The 10,656-nt window shown below is 37.8% G+C and overlaps 1 protein-coding gene across 3 annotated transcripts in view; it reads right to left on the bottom strand.

Moving 5' to 3' along the window:
* Positions 1 to 947: 947 nt before the first annotated feature.
* The window catches only part of PRRG1 (proline rich and Gla domain 1), a 107,899-nt gene continuing 98,190 nt past the window's right edge, over positions 948 to 10,656 (bottom strand). For 2 of the 3 annotated variants that reach the window (XM_032756710.2, XM_058441807.1), the window contains exon 4: positions 3,798 to 5,086. In XM_032756710.2, the coding sequence (XP_032612601.1) occupies positions 4,601 to 5,086 (486 nt within the window). In that variant the 3' untranslated portion in view covers positions 3,798 to 4,600. Of the gene's footprint in view, positions 5,087 to 10,656 lie in introns of all 3 variants that reach the window. The other variant, XM_032756709.2, reaches the window with a different exon arrangement.

Raw genomic sequence — 10,656 nt, 5'->3', positions numbered from 1 at the left:
CCCGGGAGGCGGAGCTTGCAGTGAGCCGAGATCGCGCCACTGCACTCCAGCACTCCAGGTAACAGAGCAAGACTCCGTCTCATTAAAAATAATAATAATAAATAAATAAATAAATATATAAATAAATGGCAAGTCCATATGGCCACAGCCAAATATGAACTTTTAAAAAGTGATCTATTATGACAGATGTTAGAATCATGGTATCTTTAAGGAAGGGGAATGAGGAAGCCTTCTGGAGTGCTAGAAATTGCTTGATCTAGGTTTTGGGTTTTATGATTGTAGTCATCAATGTGTAAGTTATATAACTTTTAGAAATTGCTATAGATTTTTAAAAGTACCTTTTAAAGCCTATTTGGACAACTCTTTGAGGACTTTTGCTTATAAAATGGATACTTAGACTTATAATTTATATTTAAAATTCATCCTTGAATATGGAGTAAATAATTTTAATTCTTTTTACCATATCAACTCACGTTCTTGGTTAGTGATGTGACAAACCAACTTTTAGTCTTTGAGGTAGCTCTACACATAGGAAGATGCCCTTTGTTCACAATGTTTTCATCTTGTGCTTTCTTTTCAAATGCAAGCTGTTCTGCTAAGCAGGAAACAACAGGCTCCTTGGCATCTACAGACAACACTATTCCCAGGACTTGACAAACTACACTATGCAGGGAGCTCAGTCTATTCCTTTAGAGCAATTGTTTCCATTTTGTATCATGCCAAAGTCATTCAAAAGTAGTACAGAAAGTTCTTTCTTATGCTGAGAACACTCTGAGGTTTTGATCAGATGATTTCTGTTGTTTTCACTGAGCTATATTCCCTAAATCCATAAGAAAAAAGAAACATAACCATTTTACCTTATTAAAAAGAACATAATTAATAAGAACATATGCAGCATATTTACCACCTAACCATAATATGATTAACACGTGGCAGAAAAAAATCTCTTGGGTTTAAAAATAGCTTTATTTAGCATACCAAAAACACAGAAACATAAGAAAGACCCTACCTAGTATAAACATAAAAATAGTTAAATACCATAATTTAATGTAAACCAAGCATCTTAAAACGTGAAATATTATAATAAAATACATACTATTTACACAGAACCAAGTTAAAGCTACCTCCACAGTTATTGGATCAGATCATCAATCTCGAAGTCATCATTAAAAATGAAACAAACACATCTATCTGTACTGGTCAATAGGAAAAGAAGAAATCATTATATTTAAGGAAGTATAATTTTTTGTGACATTTAGAGCAGGGAGGCAGAAAGTGCCAATTCTAGGATTCCAGACACAACTACTGCACATGCAGGCGTGTAAACCACTCTACAGGAAGACCACTGAGCCTGTTCTTTTATTTAAATGCAAACTGGTTGATTCAATTCAGTTACTCCTTAGGAAAGGTACTAAATATATTCTGTAAAAATAAACTTTTAAAAAACAATCAAAGGTCAATGTAATATCAATCAGGTAAGAAAGGCAAAAGCATAAAAAATATATATTATTCCAAACAAACCCCTTAATTTTAACGAATGCTAAGAAACTCAGTTTATAAAACCAGATGGGGTAGCAAAAGGGATTTTAAAAAATATAAAAGCCAAATCAAACTCAAATCAAACAAACAAACCTAAGATAATGTTTCTTGAAGACAGTGGTATTTTGTTTATCCTATCATCATCATGCAACAGCCACCATAAGATCTGTGGCTGATAGAGCTATTGTGAAGTAGTATGTTCTTTGACCAACAGTCTAAAAAGCTATAGTCATTGATCAGTTTAAGCATTTGGCTTTTTGGCTTCAAACATCAACATTCATTCTGATACTGCAATTCAGGTGTCTCTAAAAGGCAGCATTATATCCAATATCAGGAGTTTAAAATGTAAAATAAAGTTGCAAGAAATCTCACTAACAGAATATCCTGCCCCTGTGTCTAATCCTGTAGCTCTAAAACTTTTGGTCTCTGGACCCCTTTATACTCTTAACATTTATTGAGGATCTGGATGCCAAAGTGCTTTTGTTCATGAGATTTGTATCTATCAATATTTACCATACTAAAAAAATCTGAAAATTTTTAAAGTATTAACTTATTTAAACATAGTAAACCCATTACATGCTAACACAAATAACATTTTATGAAAAACAGCCATATTTTCAAAAACAGAAAAAGATTTGTGAGACGATGGCAATGTTTTACATTTGCAACACTTTTTTTGAGACAGAGTGAAAAGACGATGTCTTCACATTATAATAAAAATATTTTGATCTCATAGTCCCCCCTGAAAGGCTCTCAAGGAACCCAGGGGTCCATTGGCCATACTTTGAAAACTGCTGGTCTAATCTAAAGCCTGACATTAAAGACAAAAAAATGTCCACACAAAAGGTGTCTTAATTTTCATTTAAAAATAAACAAAAAAACCCCACACATACATACACAGTTCACTGGATCAAACACTTCTACCTTTAGCTTTAAATAGAAGCCAAAGATATCTGATGTGTACTCATGGCAAAACTAAAAATGTCATTTCTGAGACCAGGGTCAAGATATAATCATTTTTAGTCCATAAAAGCTACTAAACCTATTAACTAAGCACACATGCCTTACTTCCCTTTCTATCATTTGCTTAAACCTGTTTGTGCTGTGTGGGCTATCATCTTTCAGTTGGCAGTTTCAGAACAGACCAGAGCATGGCAGGGATTCTCTAATATCCCACACATTCAGATTAGGAATATGTTACCCATTTATGGGGCAGCCTGCTCTATTTCTCACTGTGTGAAAGCTCTCATACAATTTAGGAATTCAGAGGGGAAAATTCTCCTTGAAGCACAATAATAACAACATTACAAACTTAGTGTAAATAGCTCTTCACATTTTACAAATTTCTTACATACACACCATCTCATTTGATCCTTGTAAAGCCCTTAGAGAAGTGCAGGACAAATGATGTTATCCCCATTTTAGAGTTGAGGAGGTTGAGGGTCAGATATGATTCTTGCTCAAGGTACAGTGGTGGCAAGCATGTGATGGAGGGAGATCTGAGTTCAGGTCATCTGACTCCTACTTCAGGATTCCCCTCAGTGTTCCTCCTTCCTTTGGTTCCAGGGCAGGACTCCCGGAGGAGTCTGTAGGGATGGAGCTGGAAGCAGCAGGAAATGACACACCTGAAAGCTACATTCCTTCTGCCTGCCTCATCAATCATTTTTTTTATCCAACGCTGAAAAGTTTGGAAGTGGTACAAACATTTCCCTTAACTGACCTAATGAATTTGCCATCAGTGCATACAAAATGAAACTTTATGAAACAACTGTCTTGTTTTCTTTTATTTCTCAGCCAGCTTATGTTGGCAACCCATTTACAGCCTGTTCTCTCTGCTCCAAGAAAAAAGTAAAAACCCTACAGTTAAAAAAAATACCTGATGAAAATACAAAAGGAAGTAGCAACAATAATGAGATCTGTGTGAGGCTATTACTAGATTTATTGTGCACCTAGCACAACACGGACTTTGCAGTCTTCTTCTACCACTTGGAGGGCAATATAAAAATCACAATTCATAATTCAATGGAAAATTACCTCCTAACAATCTTGAGGCATAGACATCAGCCTATATAAAAACATTAAGAAAATAATTTCAAAAATTTTATTTTAACTAAACTCTTAAGGGCTTGAAAATTCTGTGGCAGTAGGAGAGAGTGTAGAATGTACAGTAAAAGGCAATAAAACAGAATAATTTTACCAGCCATGAGTAAAGGAGTAATGGATATTTACTGCCTGTCATTAATCCACACATATATCCATTTTAGAAATTATTTTGTTGCCTGGAAATCTGTCTCATCAAGATGTTAATATACACCGCAGGAGATATTCAAGATGCTAAGAAAACACTGTTTAATTTTGGAAGTATGGGGGAGTGGTCAACCAAAAAAAAATCCCTATTACAAAACAAGCGGAATGCCATCAAATACCTTATTGCTATCTGCTGTAAGCAAGTTATCAGTAGCTTATGCATTATTGCTCACACACACTCTTTCTCTTTCTATTTATAACATCAAGAATGACTATGTGTAATTTCTTTTCTTTTTAAGGTAGATGAAGAATTATCAAGTTAACAAAAGCCAGTCAGAATTAGAAAACATGCTAAGTACATCTAGTTTGCACAAATCTACAGCATGTCACTGGCTATTACACAAATTCTTGATACGCTTGTTTTGCAATTTTGGTGAGTAATGCTCTCCTTCCAGGTGATTTAGGTAGAAGTTAATGGATTTTTAAGACAGTTTTACATATACTGTGTTGATGCATACACATGTATATATGCCTATACACACATATATACATTTACACGTATGTCTCATCACACCACAGAAAGACCCCCATTAGTATGTTTTCCCTCTTCATATATTTCCCCTAGCAAAAATGAGCATGGATAATGATTCTATAACAAGAAACAAAACTAAAGAAAATAAGACAAGTGTGAAGTGGTATGCTGTAAGAGTCCAATAAAATAAGTCAATGAACATTTATGTAGTGGTAAAGTGCTAGAAAGTTCTTTCATTAGTATTTTAAAAATGATTAGAGTAAAAAGAAGAAGTTTGTAGCTTCATTTGATGGTGGTGACCACAGGCACCATAGGAATGGCACTGGCTGAGTTGGAGTTGACTATGTCCTCATACTCCGGGGGTGGGTCTAAATGAGGTTCTGTTTCACTCCTCTGCAGGTTCACTTGGCCAGTGGCTTCCTCATAGGTTGGTGGGGGATCACAATTGGACAGGCGAGTAGAGACGGAATCTGAGCGCCCAACTACGTATCCCAGAAAGCCTGGAGACAATCCACTGCTGTCAAACACTTCATCTGGTGGGGGGGGTGGGGTGATAATATTAAGGTGCTGAGGGAAAGGAATGTGGCCTTCAGTCACTGTCTGTCTACGAGTTTTGTTTCTTAGGAAGCATCTCCAGATTAGGAAAATGACAAGGAGGATAATGAAGAGGCCAAAGATTAACGGAAAGGTAAGGTAAAACTGAAACCAGTCACTTCCTCGGTTACTCTCCCCTTGTTGCGCTTTTGTGTAGGTGCTCCAAAATTCCTTCTGAAAATACAATAAAAAATAAATAGAAAATCAGTATGAATAAAAGATGGAAAATACCAGTTGAATAAATGTCTGGGTTCAATGAACATAATGAACAAAAACCCAAAACCAAATTTGCTGAATCAAAGGACCTACAGTCTATATTTTCCATGTGACAAGAAATTACAAATATATAATTGTGCTCATTCTGGATCCTCCCTAAAATGGTCAGTCAGAATCCAAGAGTGTTTTTAAAGACTTGGAGTTATTTATATTCTCAGTTATGACACTTTAGAGGGAAAAATAAGTAATGAGGGTTTTCCCCTTTACTAATTATACCAAATAATTTACTGTTAAAATATGTTAAATATCATCACTCTCCATATCCACCTACAAGATTCTCATCACATGATCCCTATCATCATTAATAGTATGTACAAGTTTAGGCTGTTGTAGTCTTTTCAGTACTCAAACACTACAGAAACACCTTGTTTTCTAATGGTTCTGTTTGGGGTTTCTTGCCACCAGACATTCCTCCTCAGCTCCCTCTCCAATCCCAAAGTTTAGTACACAGATGTTGACTGAAGGTCAAAATTACATATTGTTCCTAGGAGAGACCTCAGGCTGGTGAAGAAACTGCATTAGGTTACTTCTAAACCTGGACCTTAATCCCAAATGAAAAGTAGTCCAGTAGTTCAAGACTTTAACGTATGTAGGGGAAGTATTTAAAAGATAAAAAGGAAACTTGACCCAATTACTAGTTATGAAACCTGGTCAAGTTACTCCTTTAGGCCTCAGTTTCCTCACTTGTAAAATGGTATAATACAAACCTACCTTATAGGCTGCCTGTGCATTAAGTGAGATAACATTTATAACATGTCCAATTAAGTCCCTGGCATATAAATACTCAACACATATTAGTGATTATAATTAATTTTATATATTATAATCAAATCTCTGCTTCAAAATGACTGATTACCTATCCCTTACTTTGATACAAAGATCACCCTCAATTGCAATGCTATTCACTGCATTTATCAAAGTGCTTTTCTCACAATCATGTTTATTTGCAGGTATTATGGGTCACTGATAAGATCTGAAATGTCTGCCATTTCATATTATTTAATTATCTGGCATCAAGGGAGGGAGTCCTTGGAATGCAAATTGGAAAAAGAAGAGCTGGGGAGAGGAGTTAGCTCACTAAACAAATGGACAAATAGAGGGAGTTGGATTACACCTGGAACTCTGAACTCAGATGTCCCATGGGGGCAGGGAATTTAGATAAAACACCAAATTTGGTCCAAACTAATACTATGGGCACTAAAGCTGCTTGTTTTATAGTAATATATTTAACTTCACTTAGTTATATAGCCTTTTAAAGAACCCTGTGGTCATAAAAATGACTCCTGAATGAGATCTCTAAGGTACATTATTACTCCAACATTCTATAATTCTAAGAGGAACTGGATATGTTATAAGAAACATTGTATGATTTACTAAAGGCTGTACAGGTTCGCAATGAATTTCACCTAAAAATCCAGATGAAAATATGCAAGATTCGATATTTTAAAAAAGCCCAAGGAAGAAAAAGTAGAGTCTAGATACAGCATTCATCTCAGGATAATATCTAAAAGCTGAAATTGTCAAAGGGCTCATTTGCTTCACTAATATGGAAATATATTCACAGGTAAAAACTATTAAATATAGATGTATGAAGACTTTTTACACAATAAATTTGCTCCTAAAATTGCACATCATTAACTTTTTATATAACTGTCACTTTTAGGATTGAAAAAAGTGAATTACCTAATAAATATTTCACTCATGTAAAAACAGCAAAAATGGGGCTGGGTGCGGTGGCTCACGCCTGTAATCCCAGCACTTTGGGAGGCTGAGGCAGGTGATCACCTGAGGTGGAGAGTTCGAGACCAGCCTGACCAATATGGAGAAACCCTGTCTCTACTAAAAATACAAAATTAGCCAGGCGTGGTGGTGCATGCCTGTAGTCCCAGCTACTCGGGAGGCTGAGGCAGGAGAACTGCTTGCAACTCGGAGGCGGAGGTTGAGGGTGAGCCGAGATTGCGTCATTGCATTCCAGCCTGGGCAACAAGAGTGAAACTCTGTCTCAACAAAACAAAACAAAACAAAACAAAACAAAACAAAACAAAACCGGCAAAAATGAAAACGAATCACTTGTAGTTCCATCATAAAGATGTAAGCAGTATTAACATTTTGGTTTACATCATTTAAAAAATTGCTTTACATCTCTTTCTCCTGCACACTTGCCAATCACAGTTGCACTCCTAAAAAATAAGACTCTTTTACAAATTTGGAATCAAACTGCACCAAGTGGAATAAAATAAACTTATCAAGTATCTGATCCATAGTAAATTTTCCTTTATCTGCAGGTGAGACTTCTTTAATCTGTCTCTTCCCAGTCTCTCAGGTCACCACTTCCTTTTACTCTATTTCAATTTATCCAAAAATACCAATAAATATATGTGATTTAAATAATTATATGATGCTAACCTTAGAAAAATACAATAAAATGTAGCTCTTTTATACTGTTTACATTCCTTTGGTATACCCAAGGATTAATCTACATGAATCTTTTTTGCACGCTTTCTTGCATAATTCAATTTCTCTGTTTTTTGGCATTCTGGGAAATAATAAAAAAATTTTTAGTCTAATTCTTTCACCTTTGGAAAAATTACAGAAAAATAATTGGGCATTTATTTTGAATGGATAAAAACAAAGCTTAGGCAAAAACTGAATTAGTAAACCAGATTTTAATTTTACAGGTAGTAACTTAATTCATCTTTAACACATAAAATACTGTAGGCTCTGTTATCCTCACTTTGCAGATGAGGAAAGGGCGGCTCAGAGAGGTTACATAATGATAAAGTCAAGGTCATTTAACATCTAAACATCAGAGCTGGGATTTCAACCCAAGACATCTGGCACCAGAGCAAACCAACAAGCAATCTGCCTTGATGTATAAGTAATTCGGAACCAGTTTGGCTACTTTCCTAAAATTCAATCTTCCATCATTTTCAATGTGTAGTCAAAAGCGAGCTGCCTCATTTTACAGATTAAATACTTTCAATTAAGGTAACGATCTGAATAAAAACACAATGACAGATTTATTTGGAAAAGAGACTGGTATGTCCTCGAGGCCAGAGGGTCAGAAGAAAATTCATGTGAAATCAGCTCTAATAATTATCATTCAAACAAATAATTTCAAATTATGTTTCGGTAAGCTATTTATACAGTTCTTTTTCTTTTGAAATCAGCAAAAAGATATTTAGAATAAGCAAATGATTTCAAAACTTGGTAGTGCAGTGCTTTAGAAGGATTTAACATTAGTGGCTGGCAATAATGTGGTACAAACGTATGGGCCTAAACAAGAATTACTATCATAATTGAATCATACTTTTATAGCAATCTTAAGCATGATGTAAAAGAGTGAATGAAGAAATGAGTCATTAAAGGAACTCTATAGTTTTAGCTCAAGATAAAATTAAAGAAGTGATAAACACAACCTGGAGCTGCCAGAGGTCCGACAACCATTTCAGAGGGAAGAGCCCCAAGAGGTAGACGTTTCATCCTGTGAGCTGAGTGCTAGAACAAAATGCAGTAGGTGCAAGATTCTTACAAAGAATATTTGTTTCCCTTTTAGAAAACGTGTGCTTTTTCTGTTTTGAATGTTCTCACTGCCATTTACGAACAAAATTTGAGTGACTCAAGGCCTGACCTCAAGGCTTTCATAATTGCAAAGACAGTAGAGTGGGGCATGTTTTGCAATCTGATCAATCAGCTCAGAATGTACATAAAAAAGTTGGGGAAGCAGCTAGGGGGAGCCAAGATGGCCGAATAGGAACAGCTCCAGTCTCCAGCTCCCAGCCCGAGCGACACAGAAGACTGGTGATTTCTGCATTTCTGCTTGAGGTACCGGTTTCATCTCACTAGGGAGTGCCAAACAGTGGGTGCAGGACAGTCGGTGAAGCGCACTGTGCGCGAGCCGAAGCAGGGCGAGGCACTGCCTCACTCGGGAAGCGCAAGGGGTCAGGGAGTTCCCTTTCCTAGTCAAAGAAAGGGGTAACAGACGGCACCTGGAAAATCGGGTCAGTCCCACCCTCATACTGCGCTTTCCCAACGGGCCTGGAAAACGGCACACTAGGAGATTGTATCCCGCACCTGGCTCGGAGGGTCCTATGCCCACGGAGTCTCGCTGATTGCTAGCACAGCAGTCTGAGATCAAGCTGCAAGGCGGCAGCGAGGCTGGGGGAGGGGTGCCCGCCATTACCCAGGCTTGCTTAGGTAAACAAAGCAGCCAGGAAGCTCGAACTGGGTGGAGCCCACCACAGCTCAAGGAGGCCTGTCTGCCTCTGTAGGCTCCACCTCTGGGGGCAGGGCACAGACAAACAAAAAGTCAGCAGGAATCTCCAGAGACTTAAATGTCCCTGTCTGACTGACAGCTTTAAAGAGAGTAGTGGTTCTCCCAGCACGCAGCTGGAGATCTGAGAACGGACAGACTGCCTCCTAAAGTGGGTCCCTCACCCCTGAGCAGCCTAACTGGGAGGCACCCCCCCAGAAGGGAAAGACTGACACCTCACTGGGCCAGGTACTCTGAGACGAAACTTCCAGAAGAACTATCAGACAGCTGAATTGGTGGTCTCACGAAAATCCGCTGTTCAGCAGCCACCGCTGCTGACACCCAGCCAAACAGGGTCTGGAGTGGACCTCTAGTAAACTCCAACAGACCTGCAGCTGAGGGTCCTGTCTGGTAGAAGGAAAACTAACAAACAGAAAGGACATCCACACCAAAAACCCATCTGTACATCACCATCATCAAAGCCCAAAAGTAGATAAAACCGCAAAGATGGGGAAAAAACAGAGCAGAAAAACTGGAAACTCTAAAAAGCAGAGCGCCTCTCCTCCTCCAAAGGAACGCAGTTCCTCACCAGCAATGGAACAAAGCTGGATGGAGGATGACTTTGACGAGTTGAGAGAAGAAGGCTTCAGACGATCAAACTACTCTGAGCTACGGGAGGAAATTCAAAACAATAGCAAAGAAGTTAAAAACTTTGAAAAAAAATTAGAAGAATGGATAACTAGAATAACCAATGGAGAGAAGGGCTTAATGGAGATGGAGGAGCTGAAAGCCAAGTTTCGAGAACTACGTGAAGATTGCAGAAGCCTCAGTAGCAGATGCGATCAACTGGAAGAAAGGGTATCGCAGATGGAAGATGAAATGAATGAAATGAAGCGAGAAGGGAAGTCTAGAGAAAAAAGAATAAAAAGAAATGAACAAAGCCTCCAAGAAATTTGGGACTACGTGAAACGACCAAACCTACGTCTGATTGGTGTACCTGAAAATGACGGGGAGAATGGAACCAAGTTGGAAAACACTCTGCAAGATATTATCCAGGAGAACTTCCCCAATCTAGCAAGGCAGGCCAACATTCAGATTCAGGAAATACAGAGAACGCCACAAAGATACTCCTCGAGAAGAGCAACTCCAAGACACATAATTGTCAGATTCACCAAAGTTGAAATGAAGGAAAAAATGTTAAGGGCAGCCAGAGAGA

Source organism: Hylobates moloch, unplaced genomic scaffold (genome assembly GCF_009828535.3).
Source record: "Hylobates moloch isolate HMO894 unplaced genomic scaffold, HMol_V3 SCAFFOLD_7, whole genome shotgun sequence".
Taxonomy (NCBI): Eukaryota; Metazoa; Chordata; class Mammalia; order Primates; family Hylobatidae; genus Hylobates; species Hylobates moloch.
Note: the sequence above shows the minus strand (reverse complement) of the source record. Positions and strands in the feature narration are given on the sequence as shown.